Consider the following 27,292-nt stretch of genomic DNA (forward strand, 5'->3'; position numbering starts at 1 on the left):
CTGAGGCTCCGGCCAGGGCTGAGTCCCGAAGTCTTTGGGTATCACTTGCAGGAGAGGTGAGGCCTGCGAGGCCCTGGAGTGCAGGGCTGGAGCCTGGGACATGCTGGGGGACCACACCTGACTCTGGGGTCAGAGGGTGGGTGCCAAGTGGCATGACCTCGGCACCCTGCCTGCAGCTATGGCTTCACCTTTGAAGGCGCAGAGAGGCTGGCTCCCCGTTGGTTAGACTCAGACCTGCCTGCTGAGAATTAGCTGCAGTACAGCTGCTTGTCACACTCCTGAGCCCCGAACCCTGGCTGGTGGCCATTGAGGTCTGGGGGGGTGGCACTGACTCTCTGCTGCTGGACCCCACCCTTCCCGGGCCTCTGGACCCACCTGGCGGAGGCAGGTTTCAAACAGCATCACCCACGGCTGGTTGGCAGGAGGCCATCAGGAGGGCTCTGGGATGCTGGGGGCTCCCGGGGTGTGCTGGGGAGCACATCGCCTAGAAGGTGGCATGCACCCAAGTTGGCCCTGCTGCCCAGCTCAGATGTCACCCATCCTGTCTGCCTTCTTGAGGCTGGCTCCCTGGAGGTGCTCAGAAAAGCCCCCAAGAAGGTGGGAACCGTCACAGGGCCCCAGTTCCGGGTCTGGGCGTGCACCGCCAGGCCTCCTCCAGGATCCCTGCAGGGTGAGGCTGGTCCGGGAGAACCCCCTCGTCAGTCAGCGGTGTATGTCAGCTCCCTGTTCAGATGCCTGGCCAAGGAAGAGGCTGGTATGAGTCTGTTGCCGTGGCAACTTGGAAGCGCTGGGTCACCAGCTGAGGCGCTGTGCCTGCTGCTCCACAGCAAGGAGCTAAGTGTGCCTGCTCTGGGTGGGTAGGCAGCCCCCACGTGCTAGGGGAGCCCATCAGGCAGGGGACCCTTCCTCCACCCCACGTACGCCACCAGTTCCGCAGGCCACACAGCTGGGCTTTCTGACCCCCTCACTTTTGTAACTGCACAAGCAGCGCACAGCGACACTGTGGGGACACCCAGACAGCAGAGGTGGGGGGAGCAAAAGTGGCCTCCTGACTCCTCCCGAACTCACTCCCTCCCTGAGCCCCTATCTCACCCCCTCCCCACAACGAGCCACGGTTCTTCCTGTTTGAGGGGGGGTCTTCCAGAACGTCCCTGTACCTGTGCTCACGTATGTTAACATGTTCTGGAGAGGCGTGGTTCCGAAGGAGGCTTTTTCATCAGTGGGGTCACCTGTTCTCCCACCACTGGCCCTTCCACCTCATCCTCCCAGGACGCGTTTCTGTGCTGACACAGGCAGCGCTGCTGCCTCCCTTCTAGCTGCCTTGTGCTCTGTGGCCTCGCGCACCTGGCAGTAGACACATGCTGACATTTTTTAACCTTGCAAGGTAACCAACGGTGCTGCCTGGCTCGCCGGGCCTGCGCCCTGGCCAGGGGGACGTAGGTGGCTGGTCCCGGAGCCTCGACGATTCCTTGGAACTGCCCTGGTTCTCAGTGGACGTGCAGTCTGGGGCCGGCAGGATGGGGGTTCAGGAAGCTGTTCTGCTTTCTGAGAAGGGGCTAGTGCTCGGAGTCCCTCCACTGAGTGCTGCCCACTGAGCCCCTGAGTCTGCAACCGCCTTGGTCTCGGGTGGGGTACATTTTTGGGCCCCGGAAGCTGCCCTTCTCGCTCCAGCCCTGCTGACCCTCTCACCCATGTGGGCTCAGTTCATGTTCCCTCTCCACTGGCCCAGGGTCATTTATTTCTGCAGGATGGGCTTTCTCCCAGGAGTAAACGGGTTTTTCCTCTCAAGCAAATTGAAAAAGCAAGGTTGAATGCCCCTGAGAATGAAGGGGGTGGGGGAAATGATGGCAGGCATGGGCATGCAGGCAGGGGGGTGACAGGCCCCCCACGCAGAGCAGTGGGGCAAGGAGGGTTTTGCCCACCTGGAGTCCACGCTAAGCAGGGAGCATTTGGCTCAGGTGCTGGGGCCTCAGGCCCCCATGGTGTGTCTGGGAGCAGGCGTGCATGAGTATGGATACCCTGGACCTACTGGACGTCCATCCTTTGCAGCTTGTCCTCATACCTCTCTGCCAGTCGGGCCACTTGTCCACACCACATGGGGAGACCTAAGATCCTGAGTCTGATCGGGGTTGGAGGCTAGTCTCTGTGATTGTAGCCCCACACATTGCCAGTGTCCCTGCGCTCACCAGCCCGAGGCCCTCTGTCTGCCTGGTAGGGATGGCCTAGAGCAGTGGTTCCCAACCTTTCCTTGGCCACGCCCCACCTAAGCATCTCTAAAATCCTGAGGCCCCCCCTCCCCGTGACATATAATTCTTATTATTCCAAAAGTGAATGCCTATTCACATGGAGGAAGCCTAAAAGGCCATTAACTTGGTCTGAACAAGCTTCCAAAGAACATGGCATCCATGACAGAGGAAAATAAAAGAACGAAAGGACAGTTGAAGTACTGAGGAGGAAATCACTAAGAAATTGTTTAAAAAATAATAATATGAAGTGATATGAAAAAATAGCAAATAAAGTCTCAAAACATAATAGAGAACTGAAATGCATAAATATGTCACAATATATATTTATAGACTGTATATGGCCCCTAGAACCATAAGAAATGCAAAATATTCACTGTTAATAACTCATTCTCAAATTGCCCCCCTTAAAAATCAAATTGCCCCCCTGTGGGGCATGTGCCCCAAGTTGGAAACCACTGGCCTAGAGCCACCTCTCTTGGCCGTGCGGGGAGCGGGGGGCGGGGAAGGGGGTGCCCAGCCAGGAGGCTCTGGCAGTGGAGTGAGGAAGGGTAGGGGGCTGCTGTAGGTACAGGGAGTCGGGAAGACTACAGTGATCCTGGCAGGAGCCAATGTGGACTGGTTGGGGTGTCCTGAGTGGCAGGCTCTGGGCTGCCCCTCCCTGCACTCCCCCTCCTTCCTATTGCATGCCCTGGCACCCACAGGGGCTCTGGGAGCTCACATCAGGCTGTTGTAGATTCTGCCTAATGGAGCTTAGCTGGCTGAGCAGATTGCTCTGGGGGGTAGCGGCAGGCAGTGGAGGGCAGGGTTGGGCAGCTGATACCCTCTCCTCCTCCCTGACCCAGAGTGTCTGCGTGATCTCATGACAGCCTGGCAGGGAGCCGGCCTGTGGGCCTTGCACCTACACAGCCCGCTGTTACCATGGGGGGCCAGGCAGCAGCCATGCCTGCGGGTCACAGTCCTTGCACCACTATGTTCCCTGTTTTGTCTGTGGCCCTGAGGTTGGAACCGCATCTTAGTGAGGGATGCTCGCTTACCTGTCTGTGTCCCGCAGATGAAAGGATCTCCCCTGTCCTGACCTTTGTCCTGCACACAGCCAGCCTGTCACCCAGTATCCTCAGTGTGGGGAAAATGCCATGTCTCCTCCTTCCGTGTGTCTGGGGCCATCATGGAGGGGCAGGGTGGTATTTATCAAGATCATGGACAGGAAGGGGGGCTTGGAGCCTACTGGACACTTTACAGAGAGAATTTGGATGGATTCCTTCGTGTCTCTCTTCCCCAACTCAGAGCCGGGTAGTGTGAGAAACCGCTGGTTCTGGGCAGGCGTGGGGGATGCTGCCTGTTAACAGTGAGGATTTATTCAGGGGTCAGGACCACCCTTTGGCCCACACTGTCCTGCACCATGCAGGCCTCCCTGGGCACCCCCGCCCTGTTCCAGGACCCTGGAGGCCACTGTCATTGGTGACAGCCCATGTCAGGGTCCCCTGCTATTGCTGGTGAGGGGCTGACAGCCCCTAACATGCCCTGAGTGGCCACAAGCCCCTTCTCCTGGCTTCCACGCGTGCTCCCAGCAGCCCCAAGCTTTGCCCCCACTTCCTGGACATTTCCACCAGGTAATGACCATGTGGGCTTTGCACGCAACAAGGCAAGCCCTAGGCCCTCCTCATGCACATGCTCAAGAAGGCATTCGTGAGCCAGCGCCATCTTCAGAAAAGCCTTTGGCGTGCTTTTCTTAGCCAGCTGGGAGTCCAGGAATGAGAAAGGGCTATTGATGGGGTGGTTTCCATGAAAGCCTGGGTGAGCGGTGCCCCTCCCCAGCCCAGAGCATGCCCAGCACAGGGCCACTTCAGCACCATGGACAGCGACCACTGCCTGACCTGCCCCCTGAGCAACATCCTCCTGGCTGAGGGGGCCTGTCATTGTGTGGGGGGTGGGTTATTTGGGGTACTTTGGAGCCATGGTTTGAGAGGTAGCACTTCCCCTGGGGAGAGTCACTCCAGGCCCCTCCCTGCCCAGCTGTACACGAGGGGCCTGTTTGGCTGGGGGAGGTCCCTGTAGTCTCCCTCACCTCTGTTTGCCAAAGGGATTATCAGCGAGGTCCCTGGGTCTAAGGAGCTGGGCCCAGGGTAGACAGGGAACTTGGGTCGGGGCCTCACTGCCATCCTTGAGGCTTCCAGGCGCGGGCAGAGCCTCCCTGGCTGCACAGTCCCTGGGAGAGACTGTCTCACTCAGCTGTGGACCCAGGCCCACGGCCCCTCTGCAGCCAGGACCCAGGCAGCTGGAGGACCCCCTCCCCAGGCCAGCACGGCCTCTGCCTCCTGACCATGCGTCAGCCTGGCTTTTTTGGACCCACAGTAGAAATTGATTCTAATTTGCAACACTTGGTTCAAAACCTAAAGGATTTTTTTAAATTAAAACCCAGAAAATCCATCTGTGTAATTAAGCTTCTGGAAGTCACTGGGCTTCATGTGATGAGTGTCCAGTCGGCACTGCATGTCCTCAGCCACCCACCAAGGCGTGCCGAGGGGGCGGCTGTGACGTGTGGAGGTTGGCCTCGTGTGCACACAGGAGACTGATGGAGCCCTCCCTGCGCTGGCTGTCCCCAAGGCGGGAAGGGCAGGTGGCTCCATGGCGTTCCTCTCAAGAGCCAAGCACAGGCATGTGCACCTTCACACAGACCAAGGCAGGGTCTCAGGGACCAAGCACAGGACCCTGGGGTCTTGTCCCTCCCAGACGTGTGTTTGGGGTGATGGGGGGAGAGGGGTAGGGGTGTATCTTAAGGATAGTAGCCCCCAAAGGGTGAGTGCTTGCAGGGATGGACGGAGAACGTTCTGGGTGCCTGGGGTGTGCTGACTGGGTTGGTTCTTCCAGCCACTGTGGTGGTGTCTCCGCTTCTCAGACGAGCCCGTGTTCATGGCCTCCCTGCTGGGTCCTGGGTCCCGGTCCCCATGGCTGGTTGTCCTGAGCTCTCAGGGTGTGCCTCAGGGGCAGGGCGGTACAGTGGGAGCTTTGCTTGTCAGAGGTTTGAGAAGATGTAGACCCGGGGACTCCAAGCTGGCTGTCTCTGCAAGTTGCCGGGGCCCTGGGCTGTAGTTCCTGCTGGGGAGTGGGGCTTCCTACCCCCTGACCTGAGCAGCCTCTCATGGGCCCTGGCCCAGACCAGCTCCGGACACATCCACTCCTCAGCTCTACCCAACACCAGCTCCAGGGTCCAGAACTGGTCCCTGCAGGAATCCCCCGGATCAGTCAATCCTTGTATCTGCCCCTTCCATCCTTGTCTGGTGCCCAAGGACCATGTGTGGGCTCAGCATCCACAGCACAGCCTGGGCCCCTCGGGCCCCTCAGGTGAGTCACCCAAGCCCCCAGTCTGTACTGTGGAACTGCACGGTGTCGGCCTCATGGGTTCCTCAAGATTCGAGATGGAGCCATTGTGGCGCACAGTAGGTGTGACATGGGTATTTGGTGCAGGTTTTAGCTGCAGCGCTCTCCTCTTCCCCAGCCCCACCCACAGAGACACACACACAGCAGGCTGGCCTCCCGGGCTAGTCTGCAGGCCCTGCGGCCCTGACTGTGCAGTCGCCCCGCTAGACCTCTCAGCCAGGTCCCATGGGGCCAGTTCCCAGGGGGCCCTCCGTGCTGCCCTAGCAGGACACCAATTTCTGTTTTTCCACAGCCAAATCACAGCAAAGGCACTTGTTACTGCTGAACCCATTAAGTGTAATTATGGCGCGCTCGGTGGGAACGTGTAATTACATTGGTGGCTCTGTGCCACGCTGCACATCATGCTGTGGGCCAGGGCCTGCCTGCATCAACTGTTGCCCTACCCCCACCCCGTCCCAGAGGCTGGGGGGAGAAGGGTCGAGACGGGCTTCCAGAGTCCCACAAAGGAGGGGTACACAGGTGTGACCTTCTGCTTCTCATCGCTGAGCCCATCCACCTGTAAATATAGGGGCCCAGAGCCTCCACACACCCTGTCCCCTCCATGATCCCATCACAGCACAGCCCTTGCTAGTTGGTCACCATGGGATTGGAGCCCCTCAGAGGTGGGGCTGCATGGAGCCCCGGCCCTAGTGCCACCACATAGCTAGGCACAGGGTGGGTGCTCAGGGCTACCTTATGGAGCACAGCTATGTGCCAGGCAGGGGTCCTGCTGCCTTGGTCACCTCCTTGATCCAAGGGAACGTGGGGAGGCGAACAGAAAGGCACCGATCTGAAGGTCGTGCTGCAGCTGTCACCCCGGTGCAGCCCCCACGGGCCAGGCAGGGTGGGGGCTGCAGGGCCTCGGCCTCGGATTTCCCAGAGCTACCCGCTGACAAGTGGTGTTTCCCAAGCTCCCCGTGCGCCCCCTGCCCCAGCTTCTCTGTAGCCTGAGCAGGGCAGGCTGGCAAGCCCACCTTAGAGTGGGTGTGGCTCCTGGTGGGAGGGGATCCTGACCTGGGGATAGCGTGGGGGATACATGAATTCCCCCGAAACCCTGGGGCCCTCCCAGCCATAAAGGGTCACTGCCTGGGTCCACAGAGTTCCGCTAGGGACCCCATCCAGCCAGGGACCCCACACATAGCCCTGGCCCCCCATCCTGGTGGCCCTTCCCTCATACCTGACATGGCTGGCCTGCCACAGGGCTCCCCAATTCCTGATGAACGAACTGGTGCAGGTGTGGGGTGCAATCCTGCCCTAGGCAGCCGCTGAGTGGACCGCCCCACACCAAGGCCTGCGTGAAGCCATGGTGCCATCTGGTGGCCACTCCCTGAATGAGCGGAGTTCTCACTGAGGTCCGGGGTGGCCTCTTGTTCTTGTACCCAGGGCCTGCCGCTCCACAGGGTGGCTGAGGCACCTGTGCTGGGTATACACCGTACCTGGGATGCAGCACCTGCTGCTGGCTTAGCACCCTGAGGCCCTGCCCTGGGCTGGATGCCCTCCTGCCAGCAGGAAGGTGCTCCTGGACGTGGCCCTCCAAGGCAGCTTTTGCTCTCAGGACCGCCTGGCTGGTGGGGGTCAGGAGGCTATAGGGGATGTTCTCCCTCCTTTGGCCTTCATCCACGTCCCATCACCCTTTATCCAGACACACAGTAGGGCTGCAGATCCTCCAGGCCCAGTCACTGCACTGCCCCAAAGCTCACATCCTCCTCCTCCACCTGCTGGAGTCACCTGGGGGGACGGGGGTCGGTGCAGGGCCATGGAGAGGGGGCTCTGAGGCCCCGCTCACTCTGAGGGCATCCGCTGCACTTGCTGGAGTCTAGGTTGGGCAGCGCCTGTGAGATGCTCACCTGTGTGTGTGACCTGTTCAGTTGGGAGGAACCTGGTGGAGGGGCAGCAGGTGGTCTTTCCATCTGGAGTCCTAGTCTGTGCCTCAGTTTCTCCTCTGTGCACGGGGGTCGACAGCGGTACTTGAGACTGGTGTCAGGGCTCTGTCCCTTCACACGCACACGATGGGGCGGGTGCAGGGGTGTGGAGGCCTTGGCACCCTGGCAGTGGTGGGGGGCAGGTCCTGGGGTCCAGCTCCCCCCCCCCCACTGCTTCCCCATGGCTATCTACCAGCCTCCTTCATCGATCCTTAACCCAGTTGCCTGCCGCCACGTGGTTCGAGCACGTCAGCATGCTGGTCATCATGCTCAACTGCGTCACCCTGGGCATGTTCCGGCCTTGCGAGGACGTCAAGTGCCGCTCGGAGCGCTGCATCATCCTGGAGGTGGGGGCCCTGGGCAGGCGGGGGCTGGGCTGACCCACTTGCCATGGATGAGCCTTAGGGACACCCCGGTCCCTGGGTGTGGGGAGAGCAGGTCGCGCTCTCAGACCCTCCTCCCACCAGGCCTTCGACGACTTCATCTTCGCCTTCTTCGCGGTGGAGATGGTCATCAAGATGGTAGCCCTGGGGCTGTTCGGGCAGAAGTGCTACCTGGGCGACACGTGGAACAGGCTGGACTTCTTCATCGTCATGGCGGGGTACAGCTCCCTCTGCCCGCACCCCGCTCTGCTAGGCCAGGGGCTGAAGCGCCTGAAGTGGCCCCTGGCCTGGCCACGCCTGGCCGGGAACCCCACCCCTCAGGCCCCACGGGTCCTCGGGTCCCCCAGGAAGAGGGATGAAGCAGGTGCCCCCTGGAGGGGTCCGGGTGCAGCCTGGTCGGAGGTGCGAAGCCGGTGGGGCCTCTGCCGGGGATGGCACCTGTCCTGGGGATCCCTGCGCCAGGGGTGCCCAGGAGGGCGAGGAGTGCCCAGCGGTGACTCGGAGCCGTGCTCCTCCTGCCTCAGGGTCCAGCCTGGCTGGGTGCACGGCTTGGGGACCAGCTCTCCAGCGTGCGGCCACCTGCTCAGCACCTGAACCTCCCTCCCTCTGCCCTCCCCCAGCATGATGGAGTACTCCCTGGACGGACACAACGTGAGCCTCTCGGCCATCCGAACAGTACGGGTGCTGCGGCCCCTCCGCGCCATCAACCGCGTGCCCAGTAAGTGACCGCCCCTCCCCGACCCGGGGCAGGCCTCTGTGTCTGGCCCGCTCTGCTGAGAGCTCTGCGGGGCCCACGGGGACACAGAACCAGGTGCCACAGTGCCGCTTTGGGCTCTGGACGTTCTGGCCCCAGCATTGGGGGAGGAGGGCCTCTGGGCCCTGAGCATTTGCCACGGTTGCTCTGGGAAGGGCAGGGCGGCCCTGGGCCACATCGGGGGGGTGGTGGCCGGCTCGGGGGGCCCTGACTCCTCATCGGCCCAGCATTGAGGGTGATGCCGGGGGAGGCGCGCTGCAGGCCTGGTGGCTTCGTTTTCTGGCCCATTTCTGTGGTTCTCACGGTCGAGCTCTGCCAGAGGCCCGTGGTCCTTCAGGGACGTGTGGAGAGGCTGCTGGGAAGTTCCGCAGCTGTGTGCTGGGAAGGTGGCCTGTCCTCCCTGGTCATCTGCCCCAGTAGGGGTGGTCTGGGGTTTTTCTGTCTTCAGAGTGTTCAGTGCTGTGGCTGAATTCAGGGGGCAGTGCCCATGTGACTGTCAGGTTGTGTGTGCGTATGTTGGGGGGTGGTGTCTGTGTGTACCATGTAGCTGTGGCACCCCAGCCCCGGTCGTTAGGACTTGTCCTGCAGCCCTCCCTGGGAAGCCACGTACCCGCAGGGCGGTGCTCCCTCCCCCTGGGGTGTCCCCTCCACCCAAGGGCAGGTGGGTCAGGGGTGTGCTGTGGGAACCCCGCCGCCGGCCTCTTCCCAGTGCGGGGCTCTGCCCATCGTGATCCCCAGAGGGATGGAAAGACTGCTCTCCAACCCTGTGCCAGCGGCCAGACCCCTAGGCTCCCCGGCGCGTAGGCAGACCGAGCCCAAGTTGCTGGGGGTCCCCAAGGCTGCTGTTCCCGTGACGGAGCTGGGGCCGCTGGACTGATGGCCGGTCCTGGGGCCTGCGTGGGGCACGGTCCTGGCCAGCGGCCTTGCTCCCCTCGATGTGGGCCTGACCCCGAGGCGTCGTCGTCCCTCGGGGCCTGCTGGACGTGTGGGGGCGGGTGCAGTCCCGGCAGAGCCCGCTACCGTGGTGAACGGTGGGAGGCCTCCGAAGGGCTGGGGGTCGGGTCCCTCCGTGGGTCCCCGTGCTGATGCCCGCTCGCCCCCGCAGGCATGCGCATCCTGGTCACGCTGCTGCTGGACACGCTGCCCATGCTGGGGAACGTGCTCCTGCTCTGCTTCTTCGTCTTCTTCATCTTCGGCATCGTGGGCGTCCAGCTCTGGGCCGGCCTGCTGCGCAACCGCTGCTTCCTGGACAGCGCCTTCGTCAGGTGCGAGCCCCACCCGGCACGTCGTGCCCCAACGGGCTCTCCTAGGCCACCTGCCCACAGAGGCGCCTCCCCGGCCCCACCCCCAGCCCCACCCCCGGCAGGTGCCTTGGCACCGCCCCCAGGGGCACACCCTTCCTGGAGGACCCCCAGCTTGGACCTGGGTCTCTGTATCTCTTACCTTTGTTTTTATGTCTGTTACCGTCTCTCATTTCCTGTTTGTCTTTCTCTGTCTCTGTATCTATTTGCTCGCCCCCCTTCTCTCAATGTTTCTTTGTATCTCCCACTGTCTACCTCCCCCCCCCCCCCCCCCCCCCCCCCGTCCCTCTCTCTGTCCCCGTGCCCCTCACCGGGCCGCCTGCCCCCAGGAACAACAACCTCACCTTCCTGCGGCCATACTACCAGACGGAGGAGGGTGACGAGAACCCCTTCATCTGCTCCTCGCGCCGAGACAACGGCATGCAGAAGTGCTCGCACATCCCCAGCCGCCGTGAGCTGCGCGTGGAGTGCACGCTGGGCTGGGAGGCCTACGGGCAGCTGCAGGCCGAGGGCGCGGGCAGCACCAGCCACAATGCCTGCATCAACTGGAACCAGTACTACAACATCTGCCGCTCCGGCGACTCCAACCCCCACAACGGCGCCATCAACTTCGACAACATCGGCTACGCCTGGATCGCCATCTTCCAGGTGGGCACTGGCTGGAGACAGCGTGGCCGCTGGCCTTGGTCTCCCCACCTTGTTGGGTGCTGAGCATGCCATGGGGAGGGGTGCCTAGGCAGGGCTTGCTTGCCCGCCCAGCCCCACAGCCGGACCCTAAGGGAACACAGGCCTGCGCCCTCCCAGGGCCACCCTCCCGGGGCCGTTGTGTGTCCAGCCACCTGCACCCCCCCGACAGGTGATCACGCTGGAGGGCTGGGTGGACATCATGTACTACGTCATGGATGCCCACTCCTTCTACAACTTCATCTACTTCATTCTGCTCATCATCGTGAGTACAGGGCGTGGGGCGTGTCCCGGTTGGCTGGGCAGGACTTTCACAGCCGTGGGTGTCCGAGGGCAGAGGTGCCTCTGGGTGGTGACCGCTCATCTCAGATCCAGGGCTCCTTGGTGGGTGTCGTCCTGGCCCCAGGGTCCGTGCGTGAGCCTCCATATGCCGCCAACATACACCATCCAGCCTTTGCTGTCCCTCGTGGGGCCCGGCGTTGGCGGAGCTACAGGGTGGGGCAGCAGAGACCCTGGGCTTCTGCGCCGTCCCCAGGGGGAGGAAGTGGAGGTGCGGGAGGGCAGAAGCCAGTGTGGGTGGGAGGGAGAGCCCACCTCCAGGCGCCCGCAGGTAGTGCCCCAGGCTCTCCACGGCCAGGCCCTGTCTAAAGGCTGCAGAGGAATCGGGACTCCGCACCGCGTCCACGAGCTCCCCGGCAGGGCCTTCCGCAGTGCGCGTGGCCCTGGGTGTCCCTCACGTGACCCGGGCGGGGTCTGCGGGGACCCAGTAGTGAACACAAGAGGCAGAAGTCTCCGATAATTGTCACGAGCAGGGGCGGCTTTCACACGGTGACCGTGTCACAGAGGACGGCCCGACGGAAAGCGCAGGGTGGCCGCAGCCTAAAGCAGTGGTTCTCAACCTTCCTAACGCCGCGACCCTTTCATACAGCTCCTCATGCTGTGGTGACCCCCAACCACACAATATTTTCGTTGCTACTTCATAACTGTAATTTTGCTACTGTTATGAGTCGTAACGTAAATATCTGTGTTTTCCGATGGTCTTAGGCGACCCACAGGCTGAGAACCGCTAGCAGGGTCGCCTAAGACCATCGGAAAACACAGATATTTACATTACAATTCACTAACGGTAGCAAAATTACAGTTATGAAGTAGCAACGAAAATATTTTGTGGTTGGGGGTCACCACAACATGGGGAACTGTATGAAAGGGTCGCGGCATTAGAAAGGTTGAGAACCACTGGTCTAGAGGGTCTCGTCAGGGACAGACCCGAGGAGGAGGGTCTCCCACGTGTCCTCCGTCTGTCCACAAAGAGATGAGAAGCGCCTACTGTGAACCGCCTGTTCCAGATGCTGGCGCAGCATCGAGTCAGAGGGACCCCACCCATCATGGGGCGCCCCACTGGCCACACTCAGGGCCACGCTCCCGGCCCCTGGAACGGGCGGCACACAGTAGGCCTCAGCACGTCTCTCCTCGGGGACTCACTGTTGTGTAGAAACCACAGCCACTGCCTGGCCTCCGGGGCAGATGGGTGTCCGTGTCCCCTCTTCCCCAGTTCCCTGGGGCACACAGCCTGGTGAGCGAGGCTCTGGACGGGCTGTCGGAAGGCTCAACACCGCCCGCCCGCCACAGGTGGGCTCCTTCTTCATGATCAACCTGTGCCTGGTGGTGATCGCGACGCAGTTCTCCGAGACGAAGCAGCGGGAGAACCAGCTGATGCGGGAGCAGCGCGCCCGCTACCTGTCGGACGACAGCACGCTGGCCAGCTTCTCGGAGCCAGGCAGCTGCTACGAGGAGCTGCTCAAGTACGTGGGCCACATCTGCCGCAAGGTCAAGCGGCGCAGCCTGCGCCTCTGTGCGCGCTGGCAGAGCCGCTGGTGCCAGAAGGTGGACCCCAGCGGCGCCCCCCACGGCCAGGGCCTCGGGCACCAGCCGCGGCGGGCAAGCAGGCGTGCAGCCTCCATTCACCATCTGGTCTACCACCACCACCACCACCACCACCACCACTACCACTTCAGCCACAGCAGCCCACGCCGGCCCAGCCCCGAGCAGGGCAGCAGAGACACCAGCCTGGTGCGGGCTAGAGCGCTGCCCTCACCACCCTCGCCCGGCCCCGGGCCCCTGGATGCCGAGTCGGTGCACAGCGTGTACCATGCGGACTGCCACGTGGAAGGGCCGCAGGAGAGGGCCCAGGTGGTACAAGCTGCGGCCACCGCCACCAGCCTCAAGCTGGCCATGGGGCTGGGCACCATGAATTACCCCACCATCCTGCCCTCAGCACCCGGTAGCGGCAAAGGAGGCACCAGCCCCAGGGCCAAGGGGAAGCGGGCCAGCAGGCCACCAGGAGCCGGAGGGCACAGCTCCCTCAGCCTGAGCGGCCACGACCCCTATGAGAAGATCCAGCATTTGGTTGGGGAACATGGTAAGGACCTCACCCTCGCCCTGCTGAGAGTGGAATGGGGCCCCGGGATGTGGTCCCCACCTGTGTGCCCTCCAGGGAGGCCCTGGGCATCCTCATGAGCCCTGCTTTGTGTGTGTGCGCCCTGTAAGAGGGGAGGGGCTTTGGCACCGCGCACCCTGACACAGCGAGGAGGGGAGAGAGGGCACCCCCTTTGTCCACCAATGGGAGCCCCAAGCAGCCAGTGGCTCAGTGGACCATGAGCATTTACCACAGGGATGAGAATTCTGAAGGTGGCAGAGTATTGCCCCCTACCTCGCCCATGTTCACAGCCTGGCATCTTCTCCTAAGGAGTGGTCAGCCCCACTTCCGGGTAGGGAGACAGGCAGGGGGGTGGGGAGGAGTGCAGGTTACAGTGCCCCTAAGGGTTGGGGGGGCAGATGCCCACCAGGCACCTCTGCTTCACCCACCTCCCCACCTCGGTTGGGTGGTTGAAGGAGAGACATGGGGTCCCATGCAGATGATAAGGCCCTCCCATGTGGTGGGTGCAAGTGTGTAGACCACGGTGCACCTAGAGCAGGGAGGGGTGTGGGTGGGATCATTGTGTGTGCCCTCGTGCGCGGTGCCCGGGGCGTGAGAGCCAGCGTGTCACGGCGCCCATGCTTCTAGCCCTGCACTACCCGTCAGGTGGCCCCGGCCTCGTGGGCCCCTGAGTAGTGAGTCCAGGCCTCAGCTTTGGGTGCGGCGTGTCCCTGGGTCCCAGAAGCTGAGCACGAGGAAGTGGTGCACAGTGCTCTTTGCCATTCTCACGTCTGGCCCATGTGGGAGCGACGATGGCCGATGTGTCAGATGACAGGCAATGTTGAAGTTAATTTCACCTTTAACATGGCTGCTAGAAAGTAGCTCATGTTACATTTCCTGAAGATGTGGCCGTAGGACAGCTGAGCTTCTCTGCCCCTCTGTGTCCCTGCCCCTGTGTGTGAGCAGAGCACACCTGTCCAGGGTGTGCATGAGTGTGCCCAGGTGTATGTGTGTGTTCCTAGGTGTGCACATGAGTCTTCCAGGGAAGTGTGTGTTCCTAAGAGTCTGCCCAGGTGTGCACGTTCACCCTACAGCAGCCTCGGTGTGAGCGTGAGCCCACCCCAGGTGTCACCACCGAGTGACCTGACCCTGCCTGTGCCCTTCACCCCTCAGGACTGGGCCAGGCCCCCAGCCGCCTGTCAGGCCTGAGTGTGCCCTGCCCCCTGCCCAGCCCCCAGGCGGGCACGCTGACCTGCGAGCTGAAGGACTGTCCGTACTGCGCTAGTGCCCTGGGAGACCCCGAGTTTGAGTTCAGCGACTCCGAGAGTGGAGACTCAGATGGCAACGTGGTCTATGAGTTCACACAGGATGTGCGGCACGGGGACCACCGCGACCCCATGCAGCCGGCCCCGGGGGCAGACCCCCCAGCCCAGGGCGGTGTGCGGAGGCGAACTCAGCAGCGGGTGGCCCCTGGCAAGCCTGGTGGGCTTGGCCACGTGTGGGCTACCGTCAGTGGCAAACTGCGCAGGATTGTGGACAGCAAGTACTTCAACCGCGGCATCATGATGGCCATCCTCACCAACACCCTGAGCATGGGCATTGAGTACCACGAGCAGGTGGGTGGGCGCAGGGATACCTGCCCTCTGTGAGTCGCGACTGTTGTCATGACCTCTGGGGAGCACATTCCTTGTGTGTCTCGAGATCTTAGCCTCTTGGGGACCCACGTTAGGGCTGTGGAGGTTGGGGGACAGATGATGTTTATCAGTTACTCAACAAATGCTCTCCGCTCCTCCTCGGGCTGGGTCTGCGGAGTGGTGCACACAGACACCGTGGCTCCTGCCTGGAGTCGCTCTCGTCTGGGGTGGGGGTGGAGACCAGCCAGACCCAGAGGCAGTGGGAGCGGAGGGAGTTTACCAGGTCACCTGGTGGCTCTTCTCAGGAAGGTACCCCTGGCCCAGTTCTTGCAGAGAGGCCCCCCCTTACCTGAGCCAGACCCACCGGCAGCACCCGATGGGGTGCCTCTTGGTGACCAGAATAGGTGGGGATGTGGAATGGCCCCAGGAGGAGGAATTGTGGGGTGCCCAGCCCCCCAGGTGACCCTGCACACTGGCCCAGGACGGCCACACCAGGGGGGGCGACAGCGGGTTTGGCAGGAGAGGGTGTCCTCTCAGGACCAAGGTCCGTTTACTTTTAACGACCAAATCGACTTCCTCATCTCCTACCCATTGGTCCCTTCCAGTCACGTGAGCCATATTCTTTCATCCTGGAGCAATTTAGGGGGAATCCTAGCGGTGTCAGCCGGAAGCAGGCCCAGGCGGGAGGCGCTTCTTGTGAGGGTGAGATCCAGGCCAGGGGTAGTAGTGGGCTTCGAGGGACCCCTGCACGGAGGAGCCTCCGCCACACGTGCACACAATACACACACGGGTACACAATCATACAGGTCCACAGATACACGTATGCAAGGCTTACCCACACAGATGTGAACATGTGTACAGACGTATAACCATGTGTACATCTACCACATGTGTAGCATATTTTCAGGCATTCAGACACAAGCAGGTCACTGGTGCATGCACAGGCACACGTACAGATACCTGCACACACATGCAAGCATTTACACTAGCACAGGTGTCCACACACAGGATGGAATGTCCCGAGTACGGTGTGTAAGGAAGGGTGTGTAAGGGCTCCAGAGACCGGGCCAGCTTGTGGAAGCACCCTTACTTTTACTGTCTGTGCCCCACGCACCCCGACACCCACCCTGAACCCTGGCACAGGCACTGCAGGCCCTGTGCCCTGGGAGTCTTCAGAGCCCTAATGCACAGCATTCTGGTGGGAAGGTCAGGAAGGTCCAGGGGGCCACGGTCCAGCTGGAGAGGCTATCCCGGGGGCCCAGCTGCCTCCTTCAGACAGCAGCCGATAGGTTCCTAAGATGCCTGCTGTGGCCTCTGGGCCTGTGGCCCCTTGATGCAGCCTTACCTGCTCCCCATCTGTGGGGGCAGCGGCCCTCCCCTGATGGTCCTGCTGCTGCCCACAGCCGGACGAGCTGACCAACGCCCTGGAGATCAGCAACATCGTGTTCACCAGCATGTTCGCCCTGGAGATGCTGCTGAAGCTGCTGGCCTGTGGCCCGCTGGGCTATATCCAGAACCCCTACAACATCTTCGACGGCATCATCGTGGTCATCAGGTGGGTCCCCGTTTCCCACCGAGGCCGCAGGGTCCTGGAGGCTCCAGTGTCAGAGCAGAGCCGCAGGCAAAGGGAGAGGCACCGCTGGCAGTGTTTTCTGGCGGGCCGCAGGGTGCTCTGGCGGGCCGCGGGGTGCTCCGGCGGGCCGCGGGGTGCTCTGGCGGGCCGCGGGGTGCTCAGTAGAGTCCCTTCCCCGCAGGCACTGTGGGGCACACACACAGGTCAGCTGCATGTCAGACGTATGTTTCTAGAACCTACCAGAGCTGTTCCTTTCGGGAACAGAGTGAGTGCTCAGAGTCCTTGGGCCTCCTGCCTGGCCTCTGTTAGGGCTCAGCCTGCGAGAGAGCCAGCCTCCTCTTCAGTGTCTGCTGCAGCAAAGTCCACACAGAAAGGAGCGGGAGACTGGGGACAGTTTCTCCCCAGGAGGAAGTGAGGCCCTCGGGAGTCAAGGGGTCCCCACCTTAGTGGGGCGGGGGGGCGGGGGTTGAGCAAGAACAGACGAGCCAGGCACGGCTGTGGAAGGTACAGGATGGGAAAGCCCTCGGCTGAGCAGCTTGTCCGGGCCAGAGCCCGGGATGGCAGCTAGTTCATGGTCTTCAGAGATGTTGCCACGGTCCCTCAGCCCCTGTGGGCACCTTGATGCAGCCAGACCTGCCGTTCGACCTGGGGTTGAGCGCAGGCCACGGTGGCTCCCCGGCATTCCTGCTTCCGGGAGGAGGAAGTGGGGAGTCCGGGTCAGTGCAGAGAATGGCACCTCCTGACCCTCGGCCGGGCCCACAGCGTCTGGGAGATCATCGGGCAGGCGGACGGCGGCCTGTCGGTGCTGCGGACCTTCCGGCTGCTGCGGGTGCTGAAGCTGGTGCGCTTCATGCCGGCGCTGCGGCGCCAGCTGGTGGTGCTCATGAAGACGATGGACAACGTGGCCACCTTCTGCATGCTGCTCATGCTCTTCATCTTCATCTTCAGGTGGGCCCCCTCCCCCCAGAGGAGGAGCCCTCCTGCTGCACTGGCCTTGTGCTCCCGGCTTTGGGGCTGTGGGGTGGGGGGCCGCGGGAGCCTCAGAGCTTCTGCAGAAGCCCAGTTGCCGGATGCCTCCCATGTGCAGGTGTGAGTCACGTGAGACCCGGGCTGGGCTCTGCTCTCGTGGGCTCACAGCTGAATGTGGGGACAGGACGGACCTCTGGATGGACAGATTGGGGACTGAGCAGAGAACAAGGGGACCGGAGAAGGGGCGGGGGGGACTCGGGGAGAGGCTGGGGCGGAGGACAGCCCAGGCAGGCCGAGCGAGGCAGGCAGCCCAGGTCCCAGCCCCTGCCTGGAGCAGCGTGGTCTCTGGTTGTCCTTCCTTCCCCTGGCCTTGGTCTTCCCACCACGAACATCCCATGAACCAGAAAGCAGGGGGCCCAGTGGAGGGAGGGAGGCCTAGGGGAGCAGCGTCTGGGTTTGAAGGCGAGCGGGCAGAGTGGCCTCGCCCCCTACGCCCCTCCTCTCCCCACCCACCTCACTCCTGCCTCCCACCCTCAGCATCCTGGGTATGCACCTCTTTGGCTGCAAGTTTAGCCTGAAGACAGACACTGGAGACACGGTCCCTGACAGGAAGAACTTTGACTCCCTGCTGTGGGCCATCGTCACCGTGTTCCAGGTACGGCCTGGGCGGGGCTGCCCCTGATGTCAGCGCGGCCCCCGGAGAGCCGCAGCCCCGCTCACGGCAGCCCAGTGCGTGCGCGGCCGGTGCGAGGCTGGAGCAGCTGAGCTGTGAACAGTAGGGGCAGCGATGCCGTCCCCTGGGGTGGTGACATGTGTTCTTGCTGGTGCAGAGCTCCTGGTTCTGAGGAGCTGCCAGCATGTCCAAGGGGGGGGGGTTAACCCCCAGAGTCCCCTCTCCCCACGCGTCGGCCCGTCCTCGGGTCTGCTCCCCGCCTCTGCCTCCCTGCCCTTCTCCCCCAGATCCTCACCCAGGAGGACTGGAACGTCGTCCTCTACAACGGCATGGCCTCCACCTCCTCCTGGGCCGCCCTCTACTTCGTGGCCCTGATGACCTTCGGCAACTACGTGCTGTTCAACCTGCTGGTGGCCATCCTGGTGGAGGGCTTCCAGGCGGAGGTGAGGACAGACTGACGCGGAGAGGCCTCCGTCCTCCTCTCCCCTCGTCTCATGGGCCTTTCCTCACACCCACTGCCGCCCCAGCCCTCCCCCCCTGTGGGAGCAGATGGCTCCCACCCAAGGGGTACCTCACACACGCCTCTGCTCTGGGGGGCACAGGGCGACGCCAACAGGTCTGACACAGACGAAGACAAGACGTCCACGCACTTGGAAGAGGATTTCGACAAGTTCAGAGACCTCAGGGCCACAGGTAAGGGGGGGGTGATGGGGACAGGGATGGAGGGGGCGGGGCAGTCAGTGCCTGTCCTGACCTGGCAGAGATGGGGCTCCCGGGGGCGAGTCCCAGTGGGCAGATTCCCCTTCCTGAGAGCCCCCTCCCCTTCCAGAGATGAAGATGTACTCCCTGGCCGTGACCCCCAACGGGCACCTGGAGGGCCGGGGCAGCCTGCCCCCTCCAGTCATCATGCGCACAGCGGCCACGCCCATGCCCACCCCCAAGAGCTCCCCAAACTTGGACACGGCCCATGGCCTCCTGGACTCCCGGCGCGGCAGCAGCAGCTCCGTGGACCCTCAGCTGGCGGACCAGAAGTCTCTGGTAGGGACTGCCCCCTGCCCCGGCCTCAGGGCACCTTCCGGCTCCGTGCACCCAGCTCCTCATGGTCTTCCCCAAAAAGGAGTGAGGGTCCCCCATGCCTGCCCTCACCCCACCCCTACTCCACCCCCGTCATTGCCTCCTGAGCCCCTGGCCCCGAGTGCTTTGATTTCTGTGAACGGAGCAGGAGTGGCTGTGCTTATGGGAGGAGCGGAGAGGCCAGACGTGGGAACGCATATTTGATCCTTTTTCTCTGGTAAAATGTCAGGCAGGAAGTTCATCTTCCAAATGGCAGTAAAAGGGAAGCTGGCAGAGCGTAGGTCAGAAGGAAAGACAGGAAAGAGGCTGCAAAAACGTATAAAAACAGCACACAAACCACGATGAGGCCAGGGGGAGGGTTCTGTGTGTCGGAATCAAGTGTCCCGTGGGGGCTTTTCAGACAAACCAGGAAGTGCTGTCCCCAGGGACACGGCCAGGATGGCTTTTCGGAAGGCCCGGTGGGGTGGGCAGAGCAGGACGAGCTAACGGCAGCAGGGGCGTGGGGCGTGGACCGGAGGCCATCTCCCCGGGGGCGGCAGGAAGGGGAACCGGGTGGGCCAGGTGGGCCAGGCGATTCCGCTCCTAGAGCATTGCAGCCCTGAGGGAGGCGGGCAGGAACGCCGGGCAGCATTAAATCTCAGCCGTGCTAGACCCAGGAGGTGACGTGAGTGCAGCAGGGAGGATGGAGGCCGGGCGCAGCAGGTAAGTCCCTGAATCGTGGTTGGTTTATCTCATAAGACGTCAGCCGAACTTCTCTTTACAAGGCCAGAGACTGCCAGTTAGTAACTGATTTGGGGCCCCACCCCAGAGATCAGGGTCAGCTGGGACGCTGTCTGAGGATGGTCAGGGGCTGGTCCCAGGCCCACTGATGACCTGCACCTGCCCGTCCGTCCTCCAGCAGGAGGCCTGCTCAGCCCTAACACTTGCTGGCTGCATCTCCAGCTCTTTGTTAACGGCTCTGGGCTCAGGCAGCTCCCGGAATAGCGGCCTTGCTAGCCTCTCCCTAACAGGACCGTCTGCGCGTATAACCCCACTCACAGGTGTTAACAGTGATGGTGGTGATGCACGAACAAATCCCACCCATGGAGCGACCGGGTGGGGAAAGGCTCCTGTGGCCGGGTGCCCTGGAGCCTGGGATGTTTAGGGGTACTTGAGGACTGGCCCTCCTCCCTTCTTCCCCCTCCCCTGCAGTCCAGCCTCCGCAGCTCGCCCTGTGCCCCCTGGGGCCCCAACAGCGCCTGGAGCAGCCGGCGCTCAAGCTGGAACAGCCTGGGTCGGGCGCCCAGCCTCAAGCGCCGGAGCCAGTGTGGGGAGCGGGAGTCCCTGCTGTCCGGCGAGGGCAAGGGCAGCACAGACGAGGAGGCTGAGGATGGCAGGCCCAGGGTGGGAGCCTCGCCCTGCACACGTGCCACCCCGCTGCGGCGTACGGAGTCCCTGGACCCCCGCGGCACGCTGGACATGCAGCCTCTGCGGCCAGCCTCCCTGCTGCCCGCCAAGCTCCATGACTGCAACGGGCAGATGCTGGCCCTGCCCAGCGAGTTCTTCCTGCGCATAGACAGTCACAAGGAGGACCCGGCCGAGTTTGACGACGACATGGAGGATGTGAGTGGGCGTCGGGGCACATGCCTCCCTCCTGTCAGGGCTGGTTCCCGGAGCGGAGCCTGAACATCGTTCGTGGGGGGCGGGGGCGGGTCCTCAGAGGAAAGGGGAGAAGTGGGCAAGCTGAGCTGGGCTTGCCCCAGCTAATGGGCCTCGGTTGATCCTCGAGAGCTCTGGAGGGGGACTGGCCCCGGGGTCAGCCCCACCTCCCGCTGAGGGCCATTTTGAGCCCTGAGTTAGCAGCCGCCGGTGGGCCTTCCGGGGTGGAGGAGAGGACAGGGCCACCTTCTGAGTGGGGCATATTCACTCCATTGCCCAGGCCAGTTCCACAGGCAGGGGGCAGCTGAGGCGGGGGGTTGGGGGGGACGGGTCTGAGAACATCTGTTCACCTGGCCCCGTGGGCTCCCAGCATGGGTCACTCACCCTGCGCCTGCCTGTGTGGGAGGATGAGCTGGGACCCCAGGCCGGAGGGCCGGCTGGGAGAGGCTGGGACCCTCCTGAGGACCTGCGCCCTCCCCCAGAGCTGCTGCTCACGCCTGCGCAAGGTGCTGGAGCCCTATAAGCCCGAGTGGTGCCGGAGCCGGGAGCCCTGGTCGCTGTACCTTTTCTCCCCGCAGAACAGGTAAAGGGGGGCCCTGGGTGGGAGAGACAGCGCCCTTTTGGGACCACAAGTTTCCCAGCAGTTAGCTCCCTGGCCTCAGGGGCGCAGGGCTCTCCCCGGACCCCTCACCCAGCGCCCTCGCCCTCGCCGCCCCCAGGTTCCGTGCCTCCTGCCAGAAGATCATTGCTCATAAAATGTTTGATCACGTCGTCTTGGTTTTCATCTTCCTCAACTGTATCACCATTGCCCTGGAGAGGCCGGACATCGACCCAGGGAGCACGGTGAGGCCCCCTTCTCCTGGGGGAGGGTGGGTGGGTCTCTTGGGTGCAGCCGGCCCCTCTCACCGCCCTGTTCCTGCAGGAGCGCGTCTTCCTCAGCGTCTCCAACTACATCTTCACGGCAATCTTCGTGGCTGAGATGACGATGAAGGTACCTGCCCCTCAGGAGAGCCCTGGGGTCTGTCCTCTGGCCTCACACCCCCTCCTGCCCAGCAGCTCCCCGCTGCTGCCCCCCTGCCCCCACCCCATCTGCTGCCGCACCTCAGGCCTGAACCCTCCTCCTCTGTGCCTGGAAGGTGGTGGCCCTCGGCCTGGTGTCGGGCGAGCACGCCTACCTGCAGAGCAGCTGGAACGTGCTGGACGGACTGCTGGTGCTGGTGTCCCTGGTCGACATCATCGTGGCCTTGGCCTCCGCTGGTGGTGCCAAGATCCTGGGCATCCTGCGTGTGCTGCGCCTGCTGCGGACACTCCGGCCTCTGAGGTGGGTGGGGTGGGGGTGGGGGGCTGGCCAGGTGGGGGGACAAGGACAGATGGGGTGGGGGTAGGGGTGGGGCTGGAAAGGGAGGGGGTCTTTGCATGACCAACGCCTTCTGCACGGTGGCCACTCCCTCGGTATGCCCAGCAGCCGGCCCCCTCTGCCCTGTGCAGGGTCATCAGCCGTGCTCCTGGCCTCAAGCTGGTGGTGGAGACCCTGATATCGTCCCTCAGGCCCATCGGCAACATCGTCCTCATCTGCTGCGCCTTCTTCATCATCTTCGGCATTCTGGGGGTGCAGGTGGGCGGCCCCGCTTGTCCGTCCGTGGGTGTCCCGTCTGAGAGATGGTGGTCTGGTGGTCAGTAGCCATTGGGCAGCCCCAGGAAGGCTCAGCCTTGCCCCTCACTCTGCTGTCCCAGGAGGCCCCTTGTGGGGGCTGGTGGCCCGGGGGGCACTGGGTTGGCCCTCTGGGTGACCACCTGCCCTGTCAGCTCTTCAAGGGCAAGTTCTACTACTGCGAGGGCACTGATACCAGGAACATATCCACCAGGGCAGAGTGCCGGGCTGCCCACTACCGCTGGGTGCGGCGCAAGTACAACTTCGACAACCTGGGCCAGGTGGGCAGGGTGAGGGTGGGGCCGGGAGGGGAGGGGAGGGGAGGGGAGGGGCCGAGGGGCTGGTTGGGGGCAGGGCCAGACCTGGAGTCCCCTGAGGTCCGCACCCAGGTGATCCTGGATGGCCTCGCCCTGGTCTTCCGGAAGAAGAAACGGCAGGACCACAGGACTCCAGAGCTGTGGGCGGGTCTGCTGCGTGGGGAGGCCTGTGGGATCTCCGGGGTAGGGTGCAGGGCCCACAGGAAGCAGTGACCACCCTGCTGTGGCCCCACAGGCGCTGATGTCCCTGTTCGTGCTCTCCTCCAAGGACGGCTGGGTGAACATCATGTATGACGGGCTGGACGCGGTGGGCATAGACCAGCAGGTGCGGGCAGGCAGTGGGCAGCCCTGGCCCTTCGGGTGGACCCTTCGGGCATCCTCTGGGTCCTCTCGGGGAACCGCCCCTGAACACTTCTGGAGAGTTTCGTGTCCTGGGGCCCCTCCTCTGGCCCTGCAGGCTGCAGCGCCGCGGGGCCCTGGGCGTGGCTGTCCCTGGGCGGGACCCTCGGGCAGCGGGCGCCCACGCCTCCTCGTGTGTTACAGCCGGTGCCCAACCACAACCCCTGGATGCTGCTCTACTTCATCTCCTTCCTGCTCATCGTCAGCTTCTTCGTGCTCAACATGTTCGTGGGCGTCGTGGTGGAGAACTTCCACAAGTGCCGGCAGCACCAGGAGGCCGAGGAGGCGCGGCGGCGCGAGGAGAAGCGGCAGCGGCGCCTGGAGAGGAAGCGCAGGAGTAAGGCGCTCCCCGTGGCGGTGGGGGGGTCGGCACCCGTGCGCCTGTGGGAGGGCGGTGGCCAGCAGGGGCAGCGGGGACGAGCCGAGGGCCGGGCTTTGAGGCTGGGTACCTGGAGCGCCCTGCCTGGCCCTGCTCCCCTCGGCCTCCCAGCCCCGGCCTCGCCAAACGGCTCTGCACGCTGCCCGCCTTGCCTGGGCCTGCATGGTGCCTGGGCCTCCAGGGGAGCCAGGCAGAGGAGGGCAGCTGCAGCAGGAGGCGGGGGGCCCCACCCAAGTGGCACAGGAGATGAATGAGACCCCATTTCTCACCCACCATCGCTACTGAAAAGCGTTCACACCCATGAGTTTTGCCACGGGGGTGGGGAAACTAGCAAAGTTGTCCAAGACACAGAGAGAGAGGGTCTTAGGGAGGCCCTACCCAGCTTGGGAGCAAGGAGGGCTTCCTGCAGGAGGGGGCCGCTGAGTGCCCCGCCCACCGCAGCCAGCTCAGACCATCTCCTTGTCTTTCCAGGCACTTTGCCCAACCCAGGTATCTGCCCCCGACCCCGCATGCCTAAGCCCCTTGCTTCTGCCAGCCCCTGCACGGGGCTGCAGGCTGGCCTGGCCTCCGCCCTTCAGCCACTGCCATGTGGAAGGGCAGACATCGCAGGCGGGTGCCAGGCCTGCTGGGGTCTGCTGCAGGGTGGGCATGGGACGGCCAGGGTTGGGCGCCAGGCGTCAGTGGGGGGAAGGGGCGTCCACTCCCCGCCTGGTGTCCAGGCCGCTGCCTGCAAGCTTGCGTGAGCCCCTCTGCCCGGCCTGCATGCGTGGCTGCCTCCCTGCCGTGCTCTGGGATCCTGCCAGCTCGTGGCTGCTCCGTGTCTTCAGCGCTGGCCTGGCCCTGCTGGCTGCCGGCCCCTTTGGCTGCTCGAGCTGAGCTGACCTCTTCAGTAACCGCATGCCAGACCTAGGAGAATGAGGGTCTCAGGTCGGACTCAGCCCACGGGCCCTGCTCTCCCAGGCTCCGGGACAGTTGGCCCTCCCGGCCCCCATCCCTGCATGGTTCTGTGGCTGAGGCAGGTCCTCACGTGCAGTGGTGGCAGCTATGCCTGTGCCCAGTGGGAGCTCGGTGGGCACTGCTATGCTCTGAAGGGTTACTGCAGGGAGAGCATTTAGTGCAGACAGGCCAGCTGGTGAACGCATGGCTCCCCAGGGGATGGCCATCAGATGGACCAGCAGCCGGGCAGACCCCAGACAGGAGGCAGTGGCCACTGGCCACTGGAAGACTAGGAGGGGAGGGACTGTGGGCCTGGTGGCCAGAGGACAGCTCATGCCCAGACGGGGGGCGGGCGGGGGGGGTGGCGGTGAGGGGACCTGCCCCCTAAGAAAGCTCCCATCTGCTAAGTGTCTCAGAACCCCAATGCCAGCCCAGGAGCATACCACACAGGCCCCAACTTGGGAGCCCGGGGCAGGGCCCCAAGGCAGGGCCAGGTTGAGTCTCAGCTTCCAGGGCCACTCCTGGGGCTGCCCTGAGGCCCACTCCTGCCCAGGCCTCCCACCCTGGGTTGTCCATCAGACCACAGGCTCCAGATTCACAGGGAGCTACCTCTTACCTTAAGGGACCCCCTTTCTTGAGAGAAACGCCCTCCTGCATCCTCTTGCCAACCCCCCACATCTGAGCCCGGAGCCCTCCCCCAGCCCCACTCCCACCATCTAGCCCTGGTCACAGGCGCCCTCTCCCTGCAGAGGCCCAGCGCCGGCCCTACTACGCTGACTACTCGCCCACCCGCCGCTCCATCCACTCGCTGTGCACCAGCCACTACCTCGACCTTTTCATCACCTTCATCATCGGGGTCAACGTCATCACCATGTCCATGGAGCACTACGACCAGCCCAAGGTGGGGCTCAGGGTGCAAGACCCTGCCCACCCTGCCCAGGACCAGTGTGGGAGATGAGCCCCAGGGTGCCACGGGGGCAGGGGGGTCCGGCACCCAGTGGGTGGCCTGGTCAGGAGGTGGGAGGTCTTAGGTCTGCAGCCCTGGGTGAGCCCTCACTCAGGTTTATGAATTGTGGTTTGAACAGAGGGTCCTCCTTTTCACATCAATTGAAACTCTAGGGCCACCTGCCCTAGAGAGCCCCCCCCCCCCCCCGCCCAACCCCCCTGCCACGAGTGGTTCCTTCTCGAAACTCTGGCTGTTGAAATGTCCGAGTCCAGCTTCCCAGGCTTAGATTTCACAGTCCAGGAAAAAGCCAGACAGAGCTGGCAGGAGACAGGCGGGCATAAGTGGTCAGCTTGTTATTTCACTCCAATTACATCTGCATCGCCATCATTTCATTAAAGACAGGACACCCCCTCTCCCGCCCCCCTCCACGGGAAGGGAGGAGTCTCAGGGTATCACAGCCTTTGAGTCGGAACCTACTCAGCTCTTCAGGAAGCTGAGCTCTGGCCGGCAAGGGCTGGCCCTTGCCCCAGACTGTGGATGGGGCCTGGGCAAGGGGGGGCCAGAAGTCTGGGCTCAGAGGGGCAGCTTCCCCCCACCTGAGAGTTGACCTCAAAATGCTGCAAGGGTCAGTCCAGGTGATGCCTTCCAGACCTGGCACAGGCCGCATATAGTGAGCGCTCAGTAGCTGGGCCTCAGACCTGTCCTCTGCCTGGGGGCACCCAGATGGGTACAGGAGAGAGACGGGGCAGGGTGACCAGGACGCAGGCACTGGGTGCCTAGTGCCACGGTGGGGTGGTGGAGGAGGAGGAGGAGGGGCAGCCCAGGCAGGGTGACCTCCACAGCCTGACCCTCTGTCCACAGTCGCTGGACGAGGCCCTCAAGTACTGCAACTACGTGTTCACCATTGTCTTTGTCATTGAGGCTGTGCTGAAACTGGTGGCGTTTGGGTTCCGGAGATTCTTCAAGGACAGGTATGTGGGGTGGGGCCACCTGGTACCCTGAAGGACCCATGATGCTCTTGGGGGAGGGAGCAGGTGAGAGCCACAGCCCTCCCCTCCGGTGGTCCCAGCCTTCTGTCTGCAAAGGTGACGGGGCTGAGCAGAGGTGCGGGATGCACCCTAGGGGTGACACCAAGGCATGCCTGTGGGTGACAGTAGGATGCCTCCAGAGTGATACCAGGGTAAGCCCCGTGGGCGACAGCAGATCGCTTCCAGGGTGATAGGGAGGGAACTCCTGCTCAAAAGGGCTGCGGGGGGAGGGGGGTGCGGAGAGGAAGCGGCATGACACTGAGCCCAGTTGGCGCCCAGGTGGAACCAGCTGGACCTGGCCATCGTGCTGCTGTCCATCATGGGCATCACGCTGGAGGAGATCGAGATGAGCGCGGCACTGCCCATCAACCCCACCCTCATCCGCATCATGCGTGTGCTCCGCATCGCCCGCGGTAGGCACTCTGGGGGCCCAGGGCCGCCCCATCCTCCCTCCTCACCATGCCCCAAGGCCTCAGCAGGGGGCTGGTGCTGGCGACAGGAATGTCAGGGCTGGGTGGTCCTGGGGCCCGGCCAGCTGGGGAGGATCAGACTGGCCCGGCCCCAACCAGTCCCTGACACTCGGCTCTTGGCCCTAGTGCTGAAGCTGCTCAAGATGGCCACAGGCATGCGGGCCCTGCTGGACACGGTGGTTCAAGCCCTGCCCCAGGTAGGCGCATGGCTGCCTCAGGGGTGGGCACTCCAGACACCCCCAAGAAGACAAGCCCTGCTCATTGTCATTCATTCATTCAGTCATCTGCACTGTGATAACCACATTTATCACCCCCACGTGTGCAGGAACTGGTAGCTGTGCTGGGAGGGAGATGGCTGTCTGCCTTCTGGGCCTCGGTCCCTCCGGGGAAGATGGACAGCCAGGCCTGCCTTCCCCGGTCCAGCCCTGGGCGCAGTGGGATGAGGGCAGAGGCCCTGGCCAAGGTGGTCTTCTGAGTTCCGA

The 27,292-nt window shown here is 63.3% G+C and overlaps 1 protein-coding gene across 1 annotated transcript in view; it reads left to right on the plus strand.

Annotated features, from left to right (window-relative positions):
• The window catches only part of CACNA1H (calcium voltage-gated channel subunit alpha1 H), a 61,745-nt gene that overhangs the window by 28,914 nt on the left and 5,539 nt on the right, over positions 1-27,292 (plus strand). The window contains 28 exon segments of the mRNA XM_008157633.3: positions 7,821-7,932; positions 8,053-8,186; positions 8,589-8,686; positions 9,828-9,987; positions 10,353-10,671; positions 10,880-10,972; positions 12,337-13,126; positions 14,297-14,739; positions 16,161-16,312; positions 17,093-17,278; positions 17,837-17,954; positions 18,260-18,415; positions 18,575-18,665; positions 18,802-19,010; positions 20,238-20,648; positions 21,167-21,267; positions 21,404-21,527; positions 21,607-21,675; positions 21,821-22,005; positions 22,173-22,299; positions 22,491-22,616; positions 22,888-22,977; positions 23,196-23,388; positions 23,902-23,919; positions 25,116-25,267; positions 26,174-26,283; positions 26,620-26,753; positions 26,937-27,007. Of these exon segments, the coding sequence (XP_008155855.2) occupies positions 7,821-7,932; positions 8,053-8,186; positions 8,589-8,686; positions 9,828-9,987; positions 10,353-10,671; positions 10,880-10,972; positions 12,337-13,126; positions 14,297-14,739; positions 16,161-16,312; positions 17,093-17,278; positions 17,837-17,954; positions 18,260-18,415; positions 18,575-18,665; positions 18,802-19,010; positions 20,238-20,648; positions 21,167-21,267; positions 21,404-21,527; positions 21,607-21,675; positions 21,821-22,005; positions 22,173-22,299; positions 22,491-22,616; positions 22,888-22,977; positions 23,196-23,388; positions 23,902-23,919; positions 25,116-25,267; positions 26,174-26,283; positions 26,620-26,753; positions 26,937-27,007 (4,972 nt within the window).

Source organism: Eptesicus fuscus, chromosome 4 (assembly GCF_027574615.1).
Source record: "Eptesicus fuscus isolate TK198812 chromosome 4, DD_ASM_mEF_20220401, whole genome shotgun sequence".
Lineage (NCBI taxonomy): Eukaryota > Metazoa > Chordata > Mammalia > Chiroptera > Vespertilionidae > Eptesicus > Eptesicus fuscus.